This window comes from Thamnophis sirtalis, unplaced genomic scaffold (genome assembly GCF_051295495.1).
Source record: "Thamnophis sirtalis isolate CommonGarterSnake01/CBP01778 unplaced genomic scaffold, rThaSir2_p1.2 scaffold_9, whole genome shotgun sequence".
In the NCBI taxonomy this organism is placed as follows: domain Eukaryota; kingdom Metazoa; phylum Chordata; class Lepidosauria; order Squamata; family Natricidae; genus Thamnophis; species Thamnophis sirtalis.
The window spans coordinates 11,215,816-11,242,558 of NW_028261389.1; the positions used below are offsets into that span (position 1 = coordinate 11,215,816).

A 26,743-nucleotide genomic window follows, 5' to 3' on the forward strand; every position below is an offset into this window, starting at 1 on the left:
ATTATTTTGCTTTATCACCATCTTATTAAAAAGAGCCTCTCTATAAGAATGTTTTTGCCTGCTACACATATTTTATTTATAGACAGAATATGAACAGGATTAAAAAACAAACAACGATGATTCTCTTATCTCAGGCCTTCGGTACAAATATTTATTCAATTAGGATGCTCTATTGTTTGCATCAAATGCTCTTTTATCCTTCCGCAAATGCAAGAAAGACGGGAGCAAAAAACATTGCCACAATGATTACAAAAAAAAAAATAAGAAGACCAAATGTGAATATCTAAGTGTTGCTTCATTTTGCTGATGTGCTCTATATTAATGGTGGTCTTTGTTCCACAAAACAAAGTGGACTCTGTATTTTGTCAATATCTAATATGTAATTTAATTACTCTAATAATTAAAGCATGAACTGTAAACCAGAAAATCTGAGTTTCATAATTTAGCTCAACCGCGAACACAATGGGATTAAATATTAACTTTCCAGAATATATTTCCGATTTGTAAAATGAGAGAATAATACTGACCTAGCTCGCCTAATTATTGCAAAAATCAGAAGCAGTTTATATAGGTGGGCCTCCATTTATGACTGGTCCTCTAGCGATCATTCTCAATTACAATAGACTCTGAAAATGGGACTTATGACCCAGATTTGAAGTTCTTATGTTTCCTTCCTTGGTCACATGAATGCATCTTTGTCAACTGACCTGCGTTTATGTCCATTTGCAGCATCCCAGTCACATGATTGCAATTTGGGATGCTTTTGCCAGAAACTGGCATTTACCTCTGGTTTCTGGCAAACAAAATGTTTGTTTAATGGCTATGCCGTTTGCTTAATGACCACTGAGAGAACAGTCATAAAACTGGGTCTGATCAGGTGGTGTCCTGTTTTATCACTGTGACTACTTGAAATTATGAGCTCATTTACAATTATAAGTCAAGGACTACCTATATAGATGTGATCTTAAACCAAAGTATAAGTTTACACTTTAAAGCAGGGGTGTCAAACTCAATTTCATTGAGGGCCACATAAGGGTTGTGTTTGACCTGGGGGGGGGGGCATGGCCAGCATGACCTCATTTGTGTTGGGGGTCCCCTGTGAATGGCCTGAATGCTCTGCCAGTGGAAACGGGCCCCTGAGCTCCATTTTCGGCTGGAATGGCCTCCTGCAACCCTCTGCAAGCGAAAATGAACCTCTGGAGGGGCGTGCGCGCCCCTCTCGAGCTCCATCTTCACTGGCAGAAACACTGCAGGTTGGTCCTTTGCTATTTCCAGAGTGGCCCTGTGGGCCGGACCTAAGCACCCCATGGGCCAGATCTGGCCCCTGGGCCTTGAGTTTGACACCCCTACTTTAAAACTATCTATAATGCCTGAAGTAATATGGATGAATTAACAGTTATAAAAATTGAAAGGACTGTGCAATGTTTTGGATTCAATTCAACAGAGTGCTTCTGAATGTGCTGGGCTGCAAATATAGCACTTACCCATGTCTCACTAAAGCAAAGCCTACACCCAAAATTATATGGCTGTTTTAAATGAGCCTAAGAGCTTTTGCATGTATATTCTTCTACACTGCAATGTATTTCTATTGAATCTGAACCTTGCCTATTTTCCTAATTTATTTACTAAAACGTAACACTAAAGTTGCAAGAATGGTTATAAACATTTGTGTTTCCTATATCATTTGAACAAAGGTAGTTAGAACAGTTGTATGTTTACCTGCAAAGTAATTTTCATTGCATTTCTTGGGATAAAAAAACCTCATTCTGATCTATAATATGCATTAATTATTGCTTTTTGTATTATCAATTACTGAATCCTACAGCTGTTTACAATAAAAATAAAATTAGAATAAAAAAATAAAGAATATGCTCTGTAAACCGCTTAGAGAGGACTATAAAAGCACTATGAAGCGGTATATAAGTGCTATTCTGATTCTGAAACAACCCAGCCTATCATTCTGAGTGGAATTAATTACCACTTAATTTTTGTAGTGAACAATTTCTATTTTAATTCTTCTATTCCTCCTTCTACCTTGCTATAATACAGTATTTGCAAGTGAATGTTAGAACATCTGGTTATTAACACAATCTCCTTCAATTCTTTACCATGGGTATACCGTATATAACTGGCCTAGTTATCATCTCAGCAAGTTAGCCTATAAATGTAATATTGAGGCTAAAACCAATAAACAAAATGGAAACACTGAAATAATTTGCATTAAAGAGATTCAGAACTTTTAAACCTGAGTAGGATTAGTAAGGTAGATGGATACAATAGGATGCTTCCAAACAAAACTGCTTTGGAAGATGGAGTTGTGTGGCTGTTTGCAATTGTGAAAGATAAATTGAGAACAAGAGGTTCTCAGGGCAGAAACACGAGTTGTGTCAGAAGCTGTTTAGCTTCAAGCTCATGAAGAGCTGGTCCTCTGACGAATAGCAAAGATGGGAAGGAGAAACTATGATTTGGGTATAAAAGGGAACTTTCACACACAGAGCAATACATTGTTTACTATGGCTTTATTTTAGTTTGCAAATACATATACATATATATCTATTAGATTTTTTTACAACCCCTGGTAAGCCCCAATTATGGGAGGAAGCTAACTGCTTCCATCATCTGTCAATCGGCTCGTCACAAGAGTCCATCACGACAGAAACCCAATATTTTTACTGTTGCCTTTGTTATATTTGTGTTTTTTTTATTTGTGCTGATAAATATTTATTTATTTATCAGCACAAATAAAACACACACACACACACACACACACACACACACACATTAATCTACTTGTGCCATGAAACAGTTTAGCTGAATACAGAGACGAGCAGATTAGTAAAACTTTGCAAAGACAGTAGACTGAGATTCACTGCAAAGTCCTGGTCTGTGGACCTTGACAGAAATGGGTGAATTGACTTTTCCTTCTAGTAGGGAAAAAAAACCTCAAAACCCACTGACAGCCATCTCCCTAATTACAGTACAATTTTAGCTCAACCAAAGTCTCCATGTATTGAATTACAATACTGCAGCGCCTCTAATTGTTACTCAGAGTGGGTTGGCTTTTCCAACAGTCTATAATCTTTCTGAACATAATAGTTCTGCATTTCTAAACTCATTATAACATGAGCAATGTGGTACTTCTGTAATCGTTTAAAGTGAAAGGAATTAGCTCAGTTTAAAATTATTGCCATATTTCTGCTGGGGAAAAAATCGTGGTTTGCATTCTATTTCAGGCTCCAGAGCGCAATATTAATTCTTTCGCTTTTAACATTTGGTCAATGGACATTTGCTTTTATCACAGGCCCAATCTCCTTGATGATTTTTAACTCCAGTCTTAAAGGCACTTATGTTCCAATTGTCTTTTCTTCGCCATTATCTGAATCTGCCAGTTTCTAATTTTACTATACAGATACAGATATTTTCATAGCTCTGATCAAACTATCTTATGTGCTTCAGTGTCATATATGAAAAATGTGAGAAAAAGATTTGAGCATCGGAATGAAAACTACCCTATATCTATTTGTCTTGTGAGGCCATCCCTTTTAACTTGGAACTAAGTAAGGTCAGGACTAATCTTGCTTAGTACTGGGATAGAAGCCCATCAAGTTAAAGTATCAGTACCAATGTGATAGTTCCAGCAAGAAAACTAAGATCATTGCATCCTGTCCTCTCAATTCCTGGCAAATAGATGGGGAAGAAATGGAGGTAGTGACAGATTTTATTTTCCTAGGCTCCAAAATCACTGCAGATGGGGACTGCAGCCAAGAAATTAAAAGACACTTGCTCCTGGGGAGGAAAGCTATGGCAAATCTAGACAGCATATTAAAAAGCAGAGATGTGACCCTGCCAACAAAAGTGCATACAGTCAAGGCTGTGGTTTTCCCTGTTGCAATGGATGGCTGTGAAGTTGGACCATAAGGAAGGCTGAGCACCAAAGAATGGAGGCCTTTGAACTATGTTGCTGGAGAAGACTCCTGCGAGTCCCTTGGATTGGCAAGGCGATCAAACTGGTCAGTCCTAGAGGAGATCAACCCTGACTGCTCTTTAGAAGGCCAGATCCTGAAGATGAAACTCAAATACTTTGGCCACTAATGAGAAGGAAGGACTCCCTGGAGAAGAGCCTAATGCTAGGAAAGATTGAGGGGAAAAAGAAGAGGGGGAGGATAGAGAATGAGGTGGCTGGATAGTCTCACCGAAGCAGTAGGCGTGAACTTAAATGAACTCCGGAGGATGGTAGAGGACAGGAAGGCCTGCCCATGGGGTCACGATGGGTCAGACATGACTTCGTAACTAACAATAACACCAATGTGACATCAAAACAATCCCCCAGGCCCAGCAGGGTTTGAACCATGCAAATTTGAACCATGCAGAGTTGGCTACAAAAAAGGCCACATTCAAGTCCCATAAAATGACAACATTTTAAGTAGAAGTGGCAGCTCAGGCATTTTAACAGAACGCTCTGCACTTTCAGTAAGTTGAAATTCCCAGCATCCTTTGGGGAAAGCCACAATGATTACTTTCCTGGAGACAAAAATGTGTAAATTTGCGGCATCAATCAACAAGGACTTCAGTGTTTCAGTGAAGGAGTAGGCCTCCTTTCGGCTCAACTTAAGCCTGGGATTATCCAAATGCAATTACTGCTACCTATCTAAGGATACCAAGATTGAGTCTGAAACAACACAGAATGATTTAATGCTTCAAAAATCCAAAGTCAAAACTCCAAAGTAATTCAGACATAACCCTTTATAAACTCCTTTATTGGCTTCTGGTAAATCTCCCTCGCAGTTGAAACAGTTGGAGAAAGATTTGCACTCCTCTACATCATGTATTCCAGCTTCCTCATAAGCAGTTTCCTATTTTGTGCCCCCCCAAAATCCCATCTATCAGCAAAAAAAGGAAAGATGGGGAAGCCTAAACATCAGAAGGGCCCATGAGATGCTAAGAAGCATATGCTACAATTTTGGTTCTCCTAATTAGGACAGAGTAGGTTTTATTAAGGGTATGAGGAATTCTGGGAGTTGAAGTCCACAAATCTTAAAGTTGGCAAGTTTGGATAGCCCTTGGTTATACCATTTAAACCACGATGAACAAGCCTACTCAAGAAAAGAGATCCATGAGATATAGAAACTCCCGCTGTGGCTGTCATAAAACAATTGAAAGGAATAGTGAGAGTGCGCCATTTTTCAAAGGTTATATGGTGGCTTCCATCAAACATTCTAGATCAGGGATGTCAAACTCAATTTCATTGATGGCCGCATTAGGGTTGTGTTTGACCTCAGTGTGTGTGTGTGTGTGTGTGTGTGTGTGTGGCCAGTGTGTGTGTGGCCAGCCTGAATCATTCATGTTGGTGGCGCCTGTGGTGGCCGGGCACTCCGCCAGGAAAAACAGAGCATTGCCCTCCCGAGCTCCACTTTTGCTGGCAGAGAGTTGCAGGTAGCTGCTGCAGCCAAAAATGGAGTCACAAGCTCCATTTTCACTGGCAGACGGTTGCAGGAGGCCATTGCAGCCAAAAACAGAGCTCAGGTGTGCTGTGCATGGCCCACCCAAGCTCCGTTTTCACTGGCAGAAGCACTGTGGGCTGTTTCGCTGTTTCCAGGTCAGCCCTGCAGACCAGATCTAAACACCCTGCAGGCCGGATCCGACCCATGAGCCTTGAGTTTGACACCCTTGTTCTAGACTTCAAATGAGTGCCTCTCCACCTCAACAACTTTGTGGACTTCAATTTCTAAATGTCCATGCTGGCTGGGGAATTCTGGGAGCTGAAGTCCACAGATCTTAAAATTGCTGAGGTTGAGAAACAGTGCTCTGGACTATTCTGAAAAAAAAACCACAGCACAAGCACAAAATCTGTACTCATGAAGAACCTGTGGCATATCGGATCAGAGGAAGCAATAGTGGAATAGCTAAAATTAGGAGCACAGAACAGAGGTATTTGATCTATTCTATATGAAAATTGTGAGCTTCCCCAGCATTTAAGAGCCGAGGTGGCGCAGTGGTTAAATGCAGCACTGCAGGCTGCTTCAGCTGACTGCAGTTCTGCAGTTCAGCTGTTCAAATCCTACCAGGCTCAGGGTTGACTCAGCCTTCCATCCTTCCGAGGTGGGTAAAATGAGGACCCGGATTGTTGTTGGGGGCAATATGCTGACTCTGTAAACCGCTTAGAGAGGGCTGAAAGCCCTATGAAGCGGTATATAAGTCTAACTGCTATTGCTATTGCTATTAATGCTGCTTCTGTCATTCCATTTGAACAGCAACAATAACACAGTTTGTGATATAGGTCAGGGGACACGCAAAACACAAAGACGGAGTTCGTTCTGACCCAGATAGTGCAAGGTTAGAACTAACTGACCATTAATTTCCCAGGGAACAAATTAAGGGGACTGCTCAAATCAGCACTTTTATTTTTATATCAACAGAAGGACAGAATGACCATTGCCTCTTCCAAAGTCATCATCTGCTTTTTTAAAAAGAAGATAACGTGATATATTTTTGGAAGCATAGCTTAACACCATTGCTTAGGGTCATTTAAAAGACTTACCTCGATAGTAGAAGAGGCAGAGATCAGAAAGAACAAACCAGCGCTTCTTCCAGAGTTTCATGCCAGTACTATCCTGTAGGTAATGAAATACAGAATAATAAGAGACTGGAAATACAAGATTTTGGGCACATTGCCATAAAAGAGAAATCTTTTTGTAATTCTGGAGTATCATAGTTATTACATATTCGTGTGATTAAACCATTAAACGTTTATCATTGCAAATAAAATCCCACATTGCCTGACATCTGTGTCCTGAATCAGAAGATGTATGTATAACAGTTGCCAAGGCAACCAATAATAGAGCCCTATTAACGTTATGCCCTGGAAATGTTCCCGGTTCACCTTTCTGACTTGTGCTGACAATGCTCAGCTAAACATCTCTTTTTCCTGAGTCACAAAACTCTTCTTCTCAACACACAATGTTTTCAAATGTGGTTGGGAAATTGTCAAGTTATGAGAAATGACACAATAAACGTGTGACATCCCCCCCCATGTACCTTTTCTTCATATCCCAATAATCATTGCCTGTCCTCTAGTTACCTAGAATTACAGGTGAAGGGTGTCATTTTCATTGTGTCATCCTCAACACCCCCCCAAATCTCAGTGTGTTGTAAACCTATGCTCAGATTGAGAACCCCTCTGATGTCTGAAGAATGGAAGTAATACCAGAAAAGATAGCAATAGCAATAGCAATAGCAGTAGACTTATATACCGCTTCATAGGGCTTTCAGCCCTCTCTAAGCGGTTTACAGAGAGTCAGCATATTGCCCCCAACAATCTGGGTCCTCATTTTACCCACCTCGGAAGGATGGAAGGCTGAGTCAACCCTGAGCCGGTGAGATTTGAACCGCTGAACTGCTGATCTAGCAGTAGCCTGCAGTGCTGCATTTAACCACTGCGCCACCTTGATAGTTTTCAAAACATAAGGTAGCTGCCTTCAACATCAGGAAATGTGAGATGGGCAGCAAAAACTCATTATGTCGACTCACGAAGCTTTCCTGACCTGCTCCCGAGTTGCTATAGGCAGGGGGATGGGAAATCGTGCCTCGCGGATGCACCGAGGAATTCATACCTCAGTCAAAGCAAAACACATTGCAGTTGGACGAAGTCAAGGTCATCTCCAGGGAGACCCGCAACGGCCAGAGGGAGGGACTTCTATGACCCGTGAAATTGCTTCATTGGGGAATATGCTTGGTGACCCACCTTGGGGGGAGGGGGCAACAGGGACAAAGGCAAGGTGCGAACTAGGTGAAGTCAGACCTGGCTTCACCTAGGTCATGCCGATATGGTGCTCCTAATAAAGTACTAGGTTTTTCTTGCACAATGGTTTGAGGCTCCTGATTTTATTACGGCATAACACATTACAGCATTAAGGACATTAGCTTTAAACATATAAATGTAACTAGATTCTGAAGAAGCCAATTTTTGTCTTTCACTCTTAAGCTTAAGAGGATGGGTTTCAGTACCTAGAGTGAAACCAGGATAATGCTAAACACTTTAGAACTGAGAAATACACACTCCAAATGGCACAGGAAGAATGCTAGATGATAGAGCCGAGGTGGCGCAGTGGGTAGAGTGCAGTACTGCAAGCCACTTCAGCTGACTGCTAGATCAGCAGTTCAGCAGTTCAAATCTCACCGGCTCAGGGTTGACTCAGCCTTCCATCCTTCCGAGGTGGGTAAAATGAGGACCCGGATTGTTGTTGGGGGCAATTGTTCTGACTCTGTAAACCGCTTAGAGAGGGCTGAAAGCACTATGAAGCGGTATATAAAAATCTGCTATTGCTATTGCTATATGAAAACAAGAAAACAACAAAGCTGGCTGGGGAATTCTGGGAATTGAAGTCCACCCATCTTAAAGTCACCAAGGTTGAGAAACACTGACATAATCTCTTGTGGCTGACTAAGGTCCAACTTATTCCACATCAGATTTTAACAGTGGCAACTGCCACACGACGAGTATTTTTTAAAGTGTAACTTTTACTTGTCACAAGTAAAATAAAAGATTATGACACGCTACCCTTAGCCCAGAAAGTGATTTTATTAGTAACATCTCTAGTACAAATATGCTAAATATCTGGATTACATAAACCAAATCAAGTAGAGGTTTACACAGGCATATGGTACCGATAAGTTACCACTTCAGCTCAAACTTTAGTATTCACCTCAGGATGTAAATTATGTCTTTTCTTCATTTATACAAAATAAAAGGCAAAAAAATGCAGGTGCTACAGTTTTGTATGTTAGAACTGCAAAGGTGAATTAAACCGAAAATGATTTATATTGCATCTGCTTTAGAGAAACCTTTGCGATAGAACAATGCGCAATACAAACAGAATCCCTTAACAGATGTGGCCCTATCTGGGGGCATAAATCAAACCCAAATAATTGAGCAAACTTTTATCTAATGTACTGTCATTTTGCAGCAGTTATAACATGTTTCACAAGCTAGTATAGTTTTTCCAATTTCCGGCAGGCCACAATAACAGAAAGGAAAATCACTCATTTGCAAGTGTGTGGGTTCTCCAGCAGATACCATTAGCAGATTACCTTCTTCACAAAATGTAGAACGTAGCTGCGCTTCTGCACTTTTCTTATCTCATAATTGCAATGCTACATTTCAGGTGACGTTATAGTATATCCCTCCAACTCCCCCCCCCCCGCAATAGACATTACCTGTTTATACAACCAGCCTCGCCTAACGACAGGTGCGTTCGGATTTCTTTTTATTGAATTCGACCTCTTTCCAAAATTGTGGACCTTTTTTGAGGAGCGTGATGTCTAAAAATAAAATTAAAAAAAAGAAATTATCAATGCTCAGTACATATAGGAGATATAAAGTTACCGCAGAGAGAAAAAACAGATTTGGATCAAATGCTTCCTCTAGGACTTATTAAGAAACTACATTATTGTTGTTTTTTTGTTTCCCCAGGTAAATCAGTAACTACTTTGGAGGTTTTGCTGACTCCTCTTTTCTTGAAGCTTTCAGCAAGGGAAGAAGCTCACAAGCATTACATAAGCATAGAATCTATTTTAACAAGAATATTGGAAACAGGGCAGAGAAAAGAAACACTAAAATCAAAACAAATTTTTGCCGGAAAGCCAAATCTTAATCAAAATGACCTAATATTGCTAACTTAGTTACCTCTTACTTTCACACAGAAAGTACTTTAGATTGACTAAGTGGCTGCTTTTTTTCACCCTTAGAATCTTCTTGGTAAATACAACAATTGTGTGTTATCAATTCAAGATGGTGGCACTCAAATTACCTTTTATCAAGGGCTTTCACTGATGTTCCTTTGCCCATTTACAGTGTAATGGTAAGATAGGGAACAGCACCTTGTAAAACCACTTCTATTATCACAAGCGTCACAGAAAAAAGCAAATCCCTATTTAATTCTTACAAGCCATTTGTGGCCTTTTTGAGATTTCAGTGCAGGCTTATAAGCAGTAATAGGATCCCATGAAAAGAGCAGCACAGAATATCATACATCATGCATTTTCAGTTAAAAATGGTAGAACATATCTGATTTTTTATTTAATATTTGTTGTTAAGGCATTGACTGGAATGGAAAGCAAGGCTCCCTGGGCATGTACATAGCCACTCGGTCAAAAAAAGGAGTTCAAATAATACTATACCTTTTATTTTAAGTTTAAATGTTTCTCTGCAAAACAGAGAAAGAAGGACTAGGCTGTTTTAGGCTGGCCCAAGAATAAGAAATGAAGTAGAAACTTGTAAATGACCATAACATCCACATTAATTTCACATGAAATCAACATTCTAGTGTCCCATTTTTAAATTCTTTCCTCTCAGATTGGAAAATTAAAATTGAATTGCTTCAAATATACCCAAGATTTCCCATTTGGCTTTTAAAATAATAATAATAATAAATCACCATCAGTCAAATGCAAAAAGCCGCACTGCTTGGATCTGCACACATATTACGAAAATACGTTACGACGTCCTAGGCCCCTGGGTGGGGCCCGACTAGTAACCAATGCCAAATCCGGCGAAACAACTGGCCGCTGTGATACAATTGTATAATAATAATAATGTCAGCCGAACAGATACCACTATTTATTTTCCTTGGGTATCATTCAGAAGATAGGGAAAAGGAAGCACTTTGCTATGGTAGAAGAAGTTGAAAAAAAAAAAACTTACACAGAAACTATTATCAGATAAATATGTTTATCAGAAAAAGTACTATGTTTTGAACAGGTAAGGAGAATTAATCAAGAAAATTAAACACACAGCCAGATCAATGACACACGGAGTTGTTAATTGTTTAATCCCCTTTATCAAATAACCTCACTGTGTTATATTTTTCCTTCTTATTACACTAAACAACTGTACTGCCTTCTGAATCGTAAAGCTCCATTAATTTTTATAACTAATATGGATATTTCTGTGACATATGGTCCATGACAGAACGGGTAGCAAACAATTTCTTGCAGCGGGTCTTAAAGTTAAAATGATGTGGCCAAACAGGCCTGCTCATTAAAGAGGGAAGTGTAAATGAGCAGTGGTGACATGCTCTCGTCTTTTTCATCAGACAAGTTCTGCAGAAACTGCTAAACACGAATGAATAAAATAATTGTGACAATGAAACCAGCTGTTAGTGGTCTCTGAATACCAGGCACTCACTTCTGTACAAGGGACAAGTGCATCTTTAAAATTAAGTCATATTTTATCAACAATTGTGAATGTATGTTACAGTTAATGAAACAATATACTATAAGCCCTGTTTCATCTAATAAGTTAGCTGTGCCACTCAAGTTACTCCCATTGTCTTCAAATCATTATCTCAGTTAAAGCTAATATACATCTTGCATTCATCATAGTTAGTTGTTATATATTAATCTAATACAACTTTTAAACTTTATTGCTGTAAATATACTTTAAGACAGCTCATAAATAAAAAACATATTTTTTCATTTATATATTAAATTTAGTGCCTGAAAAATGTGATGTTTACAGAAAACTTTCTGCAGTACAACTTCAACATGAATCTGCTAACAATTATGTGGTTAGGAATAAAAAAAAAACCCCAAGGTTTGAAATCTGATTAGAAGATATATGAAACCAGTAGCAATATTTTTTTTTAAAAAAACCTATAGCTTGCCAGCAATTTTTGCAAGGCACCTTCACATGAAGAAACTGGCACTCAACATGAAGATGCTTTCCTAAATACCTTGCAAGATCAAGGGATCTGTGGACCGGATTTGGCCCACAGGATGCTTAGATCTGGCCCGTGGGGCTGCCCTGGAAACAGCAAAGGACTGGCCTGCAGTGCCTCTCCCAGAAAAAATGGAGCTAGTCAGGGCAGGGGGCGATCCTCCCGAGGTCCCGTTTTTATTGGCAGAGGGTTGCAAGAGGCCGTTGCAGAAGAAAACGGAGCTTGGGAGCCTGTTTTCTCTGGAAGAGTGCCCAGGCCACCACAGGCATCCCGACATGAGTGATGTCGAGCTGACCATGCCCACCCTGGCCATGCCTACTCTGGCTCCCCAAGGTCAAAGACAACTCTGATGTGGACCTCAATGAAATCGAGTTTGACACCCTGTCTACAGTCATTACATCCCCATAAATCGTCGAGCCCCAGCCCGGGTCTCGCCATACCTGGGGAGAGAGGCCAGCCCCTTCTGAATTCTGTTGACCCTTATACGGTGCCAATTTAGTACTTTTAGTTGACTCGATTCTTGTGCAGAGGCGATAAATTTTAACTGCAAGGTCACATGATGCCACGATCTTTTGCGCCTGACCGATGGGCTTATACATGACAAAATACCGTATATCAGGAATATAGAGATGCTTGCCAGTGGAAAAGTGAAAATAAAACTTTAAGGTTAATTCCAGGACAAGAGTTCTATTGTGGCCTACAAAATAAAGGCACCAAATTTCAAAACCCTCTCTTGTATTACAGAGATGGGAAACATGTGGTCCTCCACAGGTGGCTAAATTAGGATTTGCTGCAGCTGCAACCAGTTTGGTTGAAGCCAAAGGATATGGGGGATACAAAGCTCAGGAACTCTTAGCAATTTTATTGGAAGGCAACTACCTGATTGAATAATTGGCTAATATGCTCACCCCCCTAGGGCTGTGCTTATCTGAAGGGCAAAACATTTTAAAAAGAAAAAATGAAAGAACAGAAAAGCAAACTTTTAAATAGTGGATCCAAAAAGCAACTGTTAAATGAGGGTGTTTTTTTTTTTAAAAAAAAACTCTTTTTAAACTATTAATGCAGAGGTTCCTTTTTTAAAAATCCACTTCTTTTTAAGTTTAGTACCAAACAGAGAGACAATGAAAACAAAATAATAAAGTACGATTATTTTCTTGAAACTATAACAAATAGCTATAATAATACGAAATGATTACAGTAGTGGTGTCAAACTCATGACAACAAATTGTCATGTGATGTATTGCAACTTCTCCCCCTCGCTAAACCAAGGGGGGCGTGGCCAGTGCGTGACACATCCAGCCCACGGGCCGCGGGTTTGGCACCTTTGGGTTATAGGAATACTATAATAAAAAATTAAATACTCAGACTTGAAACATGTCAGATCAAATTTCAAGGTTCAAGGTTCATTTTATTTATATGCCGCCCTATTCCCGGCGGGACTCAGGGCGGCGCACAAACCCAAGAGAGGGGAAGGGAAACACAAAGAACTACAACAAAAAAGTACAAGGGAATTTAAAACAACCAACAGCCACACGATTCGAGAGGGGAAGGGAACTTAAACATCAAACACTTTTCTGTAGCCGTTCTTGTTTCTTTCGCATGACAGTACAGATCAACCAAGTTCTTCTTTTGTGGAGTTTCTGAAGAACTGCAAGAAACTAAACCCAGCCCTTTCTCACCCACAATCATAGAGGAAGAAGGGTGGGGGTGGGGAATTTTATGCCACAACACAAATCCTTTCTAAGCTAGGCTAACAGGAGCAAATGGAGATCAGGTCCCACCAATCTATACAATTACTGAAATGCTTCTTTCCCCACTCTAATCAGAAAATAATTAATTTTCCTTCAACCTACTTGAAGAAACGGTTTCCATAAAAGTCCTCCTGCCGATTAAGGATTTAATGCATTCACACAGATTGCACATATAGAGCAGGGGTGTCAAACTCTATTTCATTGAGGGCTGCATCAGGGTTGTGTTTGACGTTGGGGGGCCAGGGTGGTTGTGGCCAGCATGACGTCGCCCGTGTTGGGGGGATGCCTGTGGTGGACCAAGCACTCTGCCAGCAAAAACGGGCTCCTGAGCTCCATTTTCAGCTGTGACGGCCTCCTGCAACCCTTTGCCCGCAAAAATGGAGCTTGGGAGAGCCGTGCACAGCCCTTGTGAGCTCCACTGGCACTGGCAGAGGCACCACAGACTGGTCCTTAGCTTTTTCCAGGGCGGCCCAGCGGACCAGATCTAAGCACTCCATGGGCCACATCTTGCCCCCCCAGGCCTTGAGTTTGCCCCCTCTGATACAGAGGAACCATAATCAGTTGGTTTGGATTCAAAAGGTGCTTAAATTAAATGGAAATAAGCAACCAAATAAAATAATTCAGCCGATGGTAAAGTGAAAAGTATCACACAATATTGAGCAGCTAACTCAGGGTTGAGATACGGTCGAACGATATGGTTCAATAAGAGGACCCGGATACCTGCGAGACCGTCTTCTGCCACATACCTCCCTTAGACCAATAAGATCGCACAGGATGGACCTTCTCCAGGTGCCTTCAGCGGGACAATGCCGGCTGGCAACGCCTAGGAGTAGGGCCTTCTCTGTTCCGTCTCCGGCCCTATGGAATGAGCTGCCCCCAGAGATCCGGGCCCTGCCCACTCTCATGGCCTTTCACAAAGCCATTAAAACCTGGCTTTTCCGGCAGGCCTGGGGCTGTTGACCCCTTGATTGAGGTCCAGCCCCCTTTCAATTGGGTGTTTGTTGTGTTCCTTTTTTAACTTTGTTGTGTCCCATTGTTTTTAAAAATTATTTTTAATTTTTTCATTTCTGTAAGCCGCCCAGAGTCCCTCGGGATTGGGCAGCATAGAAATTCAATAAATGAAATGAAATGAAATGAAATGAAGAGAGAATTTCAGGACAAAAACTGGTAAACCAAGACTGATTTCCAAATCTGAATACTTTCCTTATGTCAGTGGGTTGTAACATGAGGATCTTTACAACCCAGATTCAAGACTGTTCTAGTATTTTTCAGATTTCAAAGTTACCTTTCCTAATTTTGCTGTACTTCATGTGAGCCCAATTATTCTATAATGAGCAGAATAACTGCTCTGGATACCACCTTCAAAAAACGTTCTGATTAAAACCAAAGGAAACTTAATACAACTAGCATTGTAAGGCATCCACTGTAACATTCTCTCTCCATTCTATTCTTTCTTTAATTACAATTGTTGCCATATTGCCTCAACATGATGAGATTTAAATCCTGATGAACTAATGAAAATGATTCCCATTTGGTTACACTTCAGTTGTAAGCTACGCATTTATGCTTAGTCTACTTGATGGTATGCTGTTGTGGTGGCACTATCCTCTCGTCATGAGACAAACAGCAAAACGAATGTTGTCGCTTTTGTTCATGAGTAACGGAGAATGTGCATGACCACAAAGATTAAAAATGCAGCTGTTTTCCCACAGAAAGGAGGAGTAGAAAGCTAGCCAGAACTTATTGTCAAGCATCAGAAGACCAGGCTGAGCATTAGAAGCTCAGATCGCGATGCTTCCCAGATATCAGAAGAACGTTATCTTCACTGCCTCAACTTAGACCCTCATCTAGCATTTGTCAGGCCTGCAGCCAGATTCCTTTTGGATCTTTGGCCTGCCAGACTTTCTATTATTCTATTATTCTATTGCGGGAAAATAGGAGGGGGGATTATATGGAGTTAGATGCTATGTAGCCATAACAATATTCTTTCTAGAAAGCCAAGGTCACCCTTTGTCTCTGCACCTCTGTACCTGACCAGAACTGGATGGGTGGAACTGCCAGCATGGCAGTGAGAGATTGGACCATGGGATGGACTTGTGGGTGTGCGGGCAAGATCTTGAACTTTCAACTAGGTGGGGAAAACTGGGAAGCTTTCAGATTCGGGTTTTTCCAGATGTGCCAACATGGCTCTCTTAATAAATTGGAACTTTGAGCAATACTTTGCCTTGGACTCTGATTTACTTTTGGATGCTATTTGGAAACCTGAGAGCCTTTTGTGAAAGACAAAATATCACCATTCTGCCACTATTTTTACTAGCCCAGTTTCCCATTGCCTTTCTCTGTCTATTTAGCTCTGCCTTTCAATCCTGTTCCTATCTAGCACTCTTATTTTTCCTCACAGTGGGCAATCTTTTGAAAACCAGGGGCATTTTTCATGGGGAAAAGGCTGAAGTAGGTGGAATGATATGATGTACAGAATTCTACACGCACCGAACCAGCAGTAATGCCGGCAGCAATCCACCCCTGTATACAATGTACATAAAAATGAGTAACCATGCAAACTTACTCTTTCCAGGCGTGTACAGGTAGTTCTTGACTTACAACAGTTCATTTAGTGACCGTTTGAAGTTACAACAGCACTGAAAAAATGTGACTTATGACCATCTTGCATACTTGATCAAAATTTGGATGCTTGGCAACTGACTCATATTTATGACGGTTGCAGTGTCATGTGATCCCCTTTTGCGTCCTTTCTACGAAGTCAACGGGGATGCCAGGTTCACTTAACAACCGTGTTACTAATTTAACAACTGCAGTGATTCACATAACAAAAGTGGCAATGAAAGTTGTAAGATGGGGCAAAACTCACTGAAAAAATGTCTCGCTTAGCAACATAAATTTGGGGCTCAATTGTGGTCGTATGTCAAGGACTAACTATATGTATAAGACTTAAGCGTATCTACTTGTTTGCACCCAGCCATCATAGTGCAACAAGGACCTTTCAAATATAGTCCCGAAAAGATGCATGTGCTGACAGGAAAGCACTTGTACTAATAAACTTGTGTGCTTAATAAAATTATTAATAATTCTCACGTGGACATTTTCAGCCATGAAAGTGACTCTCTAATGTCATTAGTTTATAATTACACCGTCTGTATGGAGCGTACACTTTATAAATTATAAGCAGACACATTCTTGCTCCAGGGATCTTATACTCAGAAATTCAGTAAAGGGAAAACAACAGCAGAACGTGAAGAAAACATTATTGGGGATAGCAGTAAAAGTACATTTAATTGTTTCAGTTACTGACTAGACTTTTGCACAGAGCAGCTGATGCTGTTAAGCTTCTTTAAACATCCAATGTGGATTAAATAGTGAGCTGGGCTGTTTTAACACTAGAACTATTAATGGAGCACTCAGTCCTAATTGACATTGGTTTCTTGTCGCTCTTAATTCTTCAAAATAATTGAATTATGCAAGACACAAGTAGAGAAGCCTCAAGCTAGAGCAGAGAGGGTTAGTGTTGCCAGAACATTCTGTTCAAGGTCTCCAAGTTTTATCTTTTCTCTCCAAATGCTGATTTCTTACCTACCCACCATTTATTATTTTTTTGGCCTGGACATTTCACTATGCTGTTTCTGTCTGTAGCTTAGAAAAATCCAGAAGTACAGCACAGGAGAGTGATGATGATTCTATGACACATGTCAAGGGTGACACACCAGTTTTACCAACACCCAACAACTCTTCTCAAAAGCAGCCCCATTCTCCCACGCAATTGTTTTGACTGAGGCTTCCCAAGAGCATGAAGCAAACTCCTTGTTCCGGCAAAAAAACCCTTTTATTAATTTACTGTGAATTCTGCTCATTCACAGTTGGCAAAGTCTTTCAAAGGAGGATTTACAGTCACAGACCTTATCTGGCTTGGAGAGCTGCCAGCCGATATCTGCAAAACTTGGCAAGGAGTCTTAGAGTCACTAACCGATTAAGCAAACTAATTGTCTCCTGCCAACTCCACTCCCCTTTTGCTCCTCTTTTATTTCCTCTGGGACGGGCCATTCATTGTCTGGCCTTACTCCCAAGTTGACCCCTGTTCTTTAGCTGTTCCCTTCGTCTGGCAACTCTGCACATGCTCACACTGGGAACAGGCTCCAGCTGTCCATCTGCCTCACTGATGTCTGACTCTGAAGGAAGCTGATAACTGGCCTACGTCTGTCACCCCCTCTCTGCCTCCGACACAGAGCCCTCATCAGAGCCTTCCCCAGACTCCAGGACTGGCCCATCTTCCTCCCCAACCTCCTCACTGTCCGAATCTGCTGCTAGTTCCACTGGTCGCTGGAAGGCCACAACAGCAGTCTCCAGACTCTTTGAAAATGAGTTTTACTTCTATTTTTATTTTACTTCTATTTCATTTTTGTAATGAGAAGTGTGTGGTGGCTCACGAAGTTAGAATACTGGCTGCCAATTGGCAGGTTCATGTTTGAGACCCGCTTCTGCTGCGGGATGGGGTGAGCTCCTGTCACATGCTTCAGCTCCTGCCAACCCAGCAGTTCAAAGGTGGGTGACGGCAAGTAGATTAATGGATATCACTTTGGTGAGCGGGACTGGGTGGGGGGCAAAAACAAGCAAAAAACACCCAATTTTTTACGAAAACGGGCCCATTTTTTGTAAAAAAATAAAGGGGGGGCATACATAGTCTTTAGGACACGTATTGAGTGCTCCTGGGGGCTGGGGGGGGGGGGAAACGGCCTATTGTTTGTTCATTTTTGCCCTCCCCAGCCCCCAGGAGCACTCTGGAAGCCTCCTAAAGGCTATGCACGGCCATTTTTGCAAAAGGGGTGGGGTTTTGGGAGGCCAAAAATGTTATATTCAGTGTATAAGGCACACCCAGATTTTCACCCTCTCTTTTGAGGAAAAAAGTGAGTCTTATACTCTGCAAAATACAGTATATATTATGTAGAACACAGGGAAGCAAAACTTTTTTTTGGTTTAGGGCTTATAGTTTGTTTTGTGCCCTGTTTAGGGGCCACAGAGGAGAGAGAGTAGGCAGAGTGAAAATGTTCACCCACCTTGTTATGTTTGAGCATGTGTTTATGTGTGTGTGTGTGCATGTACACGACCATGTAGAGGAGCAAAATGGATTGCTTTTTTTTTTTTTACTTTGACCCCACTTAATAGAAAAGCATTATCAATTTGTAAAGGTAAGGTTTCAGAAAGAAATGCAATTAATGTCTCAGGTAAAAATTACAGCTTAAGAAGAAGGATGGAAGAGAGAAAGGGTGACGGTTTTCCTCTCTTTCATTCACTTCCAGCATCCAAAGTATTTGACTGAAATCCAATAAAATGAATATAGAAAAAAATATAATGAAACAGTAATAACAAATGAGTGAGAAAGGCCAACAGGAACTGGATAATCTATTCCTTTTCTTTTTCCTTCCTTCCTTCCTTCCTTCTTTTTTTCTTTTAAAAAAATGAAGTTTGCACTTCAGAGTAGCAATTTAGCAGATTTAAAAAAAACACCTCTTTAGACATCTTCTACCATATGGATAAATCACTCAAAAATATGGCATGATTTGTTCTAACAGAATCTGCTGTGTGGTGTTCTTCATTATCTCAGAAAGTGATAGGGGGGGGGGCTTTTTTCCCCTAACCTCTTGGCCTCAGCGGTAGGCTGCATTGAGGCTGCTTTCACAAGCTGTTGAGTAAGAACTCCTGGTACCTTATGGGCCACCAACTGAGATCATGATTATAGCTTATTAGAAAACCATTAAAGGATTATCTGTTCTCTGTGACTTTTTAAAATAAGAAAAGAATCCATTTTAGCCACACACTTAGTAGGGCTCTGCAGTGCATTAGATCTGAAAGCAAAAAAAAAAAAAAAGGGGGGGGGGCTTAAACCGAGCCAAGTATATCTATTCCCAGAAGTGAACTGCTCCGCAGTCCTAATATTTGTTTATTGGCTTTTAATAATGAAGTTATTTATAATTAAAAAACCAGCAAGTGTAATACAATATTATTATTCATGATGGGTTTTATATATATTGTGTAGACCAATGTTTCTCAACCTTGATGACTTTAAGTCCTGTGGACTTCAACTCCCAGAATTCCCCAGCCAGCTATGCTGGCTGGGGAATTCTGGGAGTTGAAGTCCATAGGACTTAAAGTCACCAAGGTTGAGAAACACTGGTGTAGACTGTACAATGCAATTTAATTTTGATCAGCCCTTTACTTGAGAGAATTTTTTTCTCACAGAAAAATGCAACAATTTATTTGAAAAAAACCCAATAAACGGACCCGTGGATCTAAAAGAAGCTGTTTAATTTTTTTTAACTTCCAAACGAAGATCGATTGTCTTACAACCTCCACAATAATTGTGCCTCCGCACCACGTTAGGCTTACTAGCTCAATAATTTTGTACTAATGAATAATGTATACCGAATACAATAACTTACTCTGCCCAGAGGACTCATCGGATGTGCTGTGTAATCTGATGTCAAATTATAGTGTGCAGCTTCAGACACCATGTTTAATGGTCGTTCTTTCTTTTCTTCTGAAGTCATAGCTGCTGCAGTCCTGAAAACAGAATATTCAATTACATAGGAACCTGCTGGGTATTCAAGACTAGAAGAAGAAAAAAAACATACCCTTAATTGTTTTTAATAAGAGTCTGAATGTGTTACCTGTCCAGATTCCCAGCAAATGTTGGTGCAAAACAATAATGACTATGTAAAACATGTCTCTCTGGAGCATCCTAGAGTAGATTCTCAACAGGTAACGCAAAGTATCTCCCATTTTAGTAAATCCCATACCTGAAAACTTCTCAGGCCTATAGTGCTAAAAAGGAAATAAAAGGGCTGCTGAAAATGAGTCCATTTGATGTGCCCAATTTTATGAATCACAAGCTCATATTAGCTGAATGATTAACCACTGCAGTAAATTGTTGAACTTTTGAGTGGTCTCCCAGGCTACGACTGAATGGGCCCCATTGGTTTTGGCATTTTTTTCCCCACATTATTGGTTAACTTTCTTCTTGTCTTAGGAGACCTGAAGGCCAGGTGGCCAGTGTGTATACTGGTCTTTGGATTTCTTGTGTTCTGGCATGCACGCATATGTGCGCCCCCATGCATTCCGGTTTCGAGACTCAGTGCCGAAAAGGTTCGTCATCATTGATATACACTATATTGCCAAAAGTATTCTCTCACCTGCCTTTACTCGCATATGAACTTACTCGCATATGAACTTACTGTAAGTGACATCCCATTCCTAATCCATAGGGTTCAATATGACGTCGGTCCACCCTTTGCAGCTATAACAGCTTCAACTCTTCTGGGAAGGCTGTCCACAAGGTTCAGGAGTGTGTTTATGGGGATTTTTCACCATTCTTCCAGAAGCGCATTTGTGACACACTGATGTTGGGCGAGTTTACGTGGCCTACCGCTTCGTGGGTGAGTTGCTGTCGTTCCCAAACACTTCCACGTTTTTATAATACAGCTGACAGTTGACTGTGGAATATTTAGGAACGAGGGAATTTCATGACTGGATTTGTTGCACAGGTGGCATCCTATCACAGTTCCACGCTGGGATTCACTGAGCTCCCGAGAGCGACCCATTCTTTCACCAATGTTTGTCAAAACAGTCAGCATGCCTAGGTACTTGATTTTATACACCTATGGCCATGGGTGTGATTGGAACACCTGATTCTGATTATTTGGATGGGTGAGCGAATCCTTTTGGCAATATAGTGTATAACAACTATACATTAACAATTACGGTATATAAATAAATATTCAGAATATAAGAACATATAATATTTTTTACACCTTTTTGTAAACACGTACTTACTGTTCATTCACGACAAATATGCAATTGTCCTGTGAGGGCTGTCCTGTGACTGGATGCTTGCAGGTCACTTTTCGTTCATTGTGACTGTGGAGGAAGAAATACAGGAATTATTTAAGTATGTATTGATTAATTTTGCAGCTAATTGGAAAACCCAACTTTTTGCATGGAACAGAAAAAAATGAAATGACATACGGATTTGATGATCGGAAAAAAAACTGTAGACCAGTGTTTCTCAACCTTGGCAACTTGAAGATGTCCGGACTTCAACTCCGGACATCTTCAAGTTGCCAAGGTTGAGAAACACTGCTGTAGACAATAGGGAAAAAAAAAAGAAAACCATGATATAAATTTAGATTACGTTTAATGTAAAAATATTTTTATAGTCTGTGAAAACAGAGATGGAAGCGATTTCCTTCCTATTTTTCTTTTGACTCCTCTTGGCTCTCATTCTGTTTATATTCCGGTTTGTCTCCTATTCTTCAAGACAGCTTAATTCCCCATTGCATGTTGATACAGATCAGACTGTCTCAAAGGTGCTTTCTTCGAAAAGCAACAGGGCTCTTTTTCCCCTGAGGAAGAAGAAAAGATTTCGCTTCTTGTCCAAGAAGCTTCATTGGGTACTGATAGCGGGAGATGGAAGGTTAGGAATTGTCATTGAGACTGGATGGTGTGGGATAGAAGGATAGGGTCCATCCTCCTATCATCCAGTCTCAACTGTCAGTACCTATCCTTCCTCCCAACCGCCATCACAACTGATGAAGGTTCTTGGATGAAAAGCAAAATATCTTCTTCTTTTCCCCCAAGGGGAAAACAAAAACAAAAACAGCCTTTTGAAAGAAGTCCCTTTGGGACAGTTATGACCTGGATGACTGCGGAATCTCCACAGACATAAGGAATAGACGTTAGCAGTTCTCCTCCTTTTGACAGCTTTCCCTCCCAAAGTTAAGTTAGTTGACTCTCTTGTTTTGGAAATATGTGTCTATCCCTTCTCCTTCTTCTTTTTGGCTGCTCCTTGGGCAGAGGGGTTATTGCAATTATGCTGTTGAATGATTATTTTTCTAAAGTTTCTCAGATTCTTTTTGAACTATGTCATGTCACGAACGGCAGAAGATAATCAACTTATGCGTGCATATAATCTTCAGAAGACAAAGGAGAAAAAATTGATAAGATATAGCCCATGTATACTGGGGAAAGATCCAAAGATCTACTGTAGTTATTATGAGAACGTAGGAGTCTCAAATGAATTCTCAGTTTTCTTTTTCTAAAGGTGTGCCAAAATTGTGTGTTTGTGCGCGCTATCGCGCACCTACCTGCACAAGCGCCCCCCCACCTGTGCATGCACGCATGCTCCCCCCAGGCTCCGGAGGTTTTCCTAAAGCATGGGGAGGACAAAATTGGCCTTCACCAGCCTTCCGGAGGAGGCCATTTTTTGCCCTCCTTAGGGTTCAGGAAAGCCCCCGGAGCCTGTGGGAGGGCTCCTCATTTTATCTACATCTTTTTAAATCCTCAAACCCATCATTTATTGTATCTTAATTCTTTCATCAAAAAGTCCATGTAAGGTTTCCTTCTCTTATCAAAAAAAATTCTGTAAATCACCAATTAATTGTTTATCATTTAACTACTTTTTATAACATTTAGTTCTTCTGGTAAGGGCCAAATGCCTTGTAGTAAACACTGTATTTAATCCCACTCTCCTTATGCCTGCTGTTATGCTTATTTAAAACTTCCCAAAGTTTGCAAACAGGGGGGAGGGGAGGACATGAAAAGGCAAAGCTTCAGTGATGCAACAACCTTCAATATACAGAATATTCTGCCAAAACGATAGTGATAACTGGTGGTGAAATTCCTATATAGGGAACATTAGCATCTGACAACACTTGAAACAAAACAAAATAAAAAGCATATTCAAACATATCCAGGCATATTTTAAGATTGAGAGAACGAGGCGCATAGAAGATACATCCAAGTAAACTAAAATAAAATCAATCTCTCTGCCCGCTCTCTCCTTCCTTCCTTCCTTCCTTCCTTCCTTCCTTCCTTCCTTCCTTCCTTCCTTCCTTCTATCCAGAGGTGGTTTTCAGCCGGTTTGGACCAATAGCAGAAATATTGAGTAGTTCAGAGAACCGGCAAATACCGCCTCTGGTTGGCCCCGCCCTCCCGCCCCTGCCGTTGCCTGTCCTATATTCCCTTGTTTTTTAGCTCAGCGGATTCACGCGGCAGAGCGGATTGTTGCGCCTCAGCTGAGCTAAACAACAGCTCAGCTCACCAGTGCTGACACCGAGGGTGGTCTTTGAGTGCTGCGCATGGACGCGTAGCACACTCTCATAGAACTCGTAGGAAAAGATTTGGAATCCCACCTCTCTCTCTCTCTCTCTCTGTGTGTGTGTGTGTGTGTGTATGTGTACACACACACACACTCACATATTATATATTTTATTAAACTATATATAGTTTAATAAAAAATTAAACTTTGTCTTGTATCTTCCATCCTTATGAGTAGCAGAAGTATAAATAATAACTAAGTTCTCCACCGCAAGATCTTCCCCCTGTGTTTTATTTTTTATTGTTTACTGCAAGCTGCCGGAGTTGATTTCATAATGCAGCCATCTTCCAAGGTCTATTGTGAACTTGCAAAGCTTTTGCATAGTGGGATAAATGTCACCCTAGCCAAACGGGTGAAACAGTGATTGCCTAAAAGCTGTACACAACGCTGCCCATCCGAGAAAGCAACCTGTACTTTGCCAACTTGCAGAAAGCAATTACTAATTGCCCATAACTAATCGGAGAGTATGTTGTAACAGTAAGCACGCATATGGATGGGTATACTTAGGGTTTAGTCCACATCCAAGACTTGGAGATAAACATTAAAGATTTGCACGTGAAATCAGACCTATTTTGAGTATTAGGGAAACCAGTATTAAGATACTTGGGTTCTGGACCCTCGAAAGCTTAATTGGTGCCTCTAATGAATGGAGAGGGGGGGGGGGAGACTAAACAACTATTGAGGCTATTGTTTCACTGATTAGCAATTACCACTCCTCATTTAGTTTGAATGCATTTATGTTATGTCAACTCTGCAACTCTATCTCTTAGATGGCATTAATGTTAAAGATTTCCCTGAAGCTTCCCAGGAAAAATAATACTTGAAATGCTCTGCTGGGCAAATTCTTTGTTTGACGGCTGTATAGCAACCTGATCATCTCATCTTTTCCACAGCCTAGAATTCCTGAAGGTTTTCTTGCAGGTTAATTAAATCTACCTGTCTGGAATTTAAAACCGGCATTAATTGCCCTCCTTTGGGTAGTAAACATTTTATTCTCTTGTTTCTTTATATCCTTTTAATTATGTGAAAGCTGTCAGTACGTAACCTACTTGGTGTTTCTTCTCGGAGCAAAATAGATTTGCTTTAACAAACTCGTGTTATCTTCATCATGCAGAATTAAAAAGCCCCGGAGACAGATGAAAGCAGAGGTATGTTTTATTCTATTTTTATTTTTTAATGTCAATGTAATGGTATTTGGCAGCAGCCAGCCTAAAAAAGTCTACGATCCAGAAATCCAGAAACCTTCATTGCCATGCAGGGCCATTCTTCCTCAAATCAATATGTAAGTAGCTCTCTCCATCAGCGAAGGCTTCAGAAGTGGGCACAGCTGGCTGAGATATACCAGCACCAGAAATCAACCGACAGCTTGCATCTTAAATCTTCTTAACAGCATTTTTTTTTTTTAGTTAGGAAACCGAGGACTCAATATTGCATTTTACACAAGAGGTTGGAACCCAACATTTCTGTAGCTACCCTGTTTCCCTGAAAATAAGACCTCCCCGGATAATAAGGCCAATTGGGCTTTTGAGCACATGCGCTAAAATAAGCCCTCCCTGAAAATATTGCAACGCAGGAGCAGCCATGAGGTGACCACACTCGCCACCTCCTGCACCTCAAAAATAATAAACCCTCCCAGAAAATAAGGCCAAGAGCTTATTTTGGGGGTTAAAAAAAATAAGACCCTGTCTTATTTTGGGGGAAACACGGTACATCAAATCAAATCTTTATTAAGGTCACAGACCAGCATATCTACATCTACACAGATAGCTATCAAGTTGGTGTCTGTTTGGCAAAACAACATAAACCCAAGTTTGTTTGTTTGTTTGTTTATTTATTTATTTGTCTTGTATGCCGCCCACTCCCGGAGGACTCCGGGCGGCTCACAAAAGACAAGGGAAAGGGGGGAATGAGACAAAGACAACATATTAAAAACAAAACCAACATTCACAATTTCTGTGGAGGTAGATGCTTTTCAGCTCCCCCCAGCCTGCTGGAACAGCCAGCCAGTTCTTGGATTTACATGCCCAGACACTGTGCCATCTCTGATGGAATGTTCTGGGCTGGTTTGGGCAGGTGAATATGTTTATGTATTTATTATATAAATATATTACATATATATATGGCTATCCAATTCACACGCAGAGATTCAGAACTGGTTGTGCTATATTCCTGTCAAGCTTCTTACGCAAGTTCATAATGTAGAAAGCAAGGTTCTCACAAATTCCAAGTATAAAGGTTTTATTGCAATGGACAGGGTGTTAGGGAACACAGTTTTAGAACCTGGCCCCATATTCCTTGACCTTCATTTATGAGTAAGAATGTTAGGATGGGGCTTTTCTGGGAAGCTCTTTTGACCCACCCCCCCTTATTCTTCATCTTTCCACCTGCTTCATCTCCTAATGTAAGGGTGTCAAAATCAAGGCCCGGGGACCAGATCCAGCCACGAGGTGCTTAGATCTGGCCCTGCAGGGTCACCTTGGAAACAGCGAAGGACCGCCTAGCAGCGTTTCTGTCGGCGAAAATGGACCTCGCGAGGGCTTTGTGTAGTCCTCCCAAGGTCCATTTTCGATGGCAGAGGGTTGCAGGAGGGTATCGCAGCTGATAACGGAGCTTGCGAGGGCTGTGGGCCCCACTTGCAAGGTCCATTTTCGCTGGCAGAGGGTTGCAAGAGGCCACTGCAGCTAAAAACGAAGCTAGGGCGCCTGTTTTCCCTGGCGGAGTGCTCGAGCCACCTCAGGCGCCCCTGACACAAGTGATGTTGAGCTGGCCACGCCCCCCCAGGCCCCCCCAAGCTCAAACACAATCAATTGTTTGACACCCTTGTCCTAATAGGTATTCTCAGAACTTATGACCATTTATTTAGCAATTGTTCGAAGCTACAATGGCACTGAGAAAAATGACCTACCACTGATCCTTGCACTTAGGTCTGCCTTAGCATCCCCACAGTCAGGTGATTAAAATTCACACTCTTGATAACCTGCATGTATTTATGATAAGAGCCGAGGTGGCGCAGTGGTTAGAGTGCAGTACTGCAGGCTACTTCAGCTGACTGTTAGTTGCAGTTCGGCAGATCAAATCTCACCGGCTCAAGGTTGACTCAGCCTTCCATCCTTCCC

General features: G+C 41.0%; 1 protein-coding gene across 1 annotated transcript in view; it reads right to left on the reverse strand.

The window, feature by feature from the left end:
• The window catches only part of LOC106542178 (pleckstrin homology domain-containing family A member 5), a 219,322-nt gene that overhangs the window by 80,752 nt on the left and 111,827 nt on the right, over positions 1-26,743 (reverse strand). The window contains exons 4-7 of the mRNA XM_087722532.1: positions 21,305-21,388; positions 19,915-20,035; positions 9,214-9,318; positions 6,539-6,611 (exon numbers count right to left, since the gene is read on the reverse strand). Of these exons, the coding sequence (XP_087578658.1) occupies positions 6,539-6,611; positions 9,214-9,318; positions 19,915-20,035; positions 21,305-21,388 (383 nt within the window). The remainder of the gene's footprint in view (positions 1-6,538; positions 6,612-9,213; positions 9,319-19,914; positions 20,036-21,304; positions 21,389-26,743) is intronic.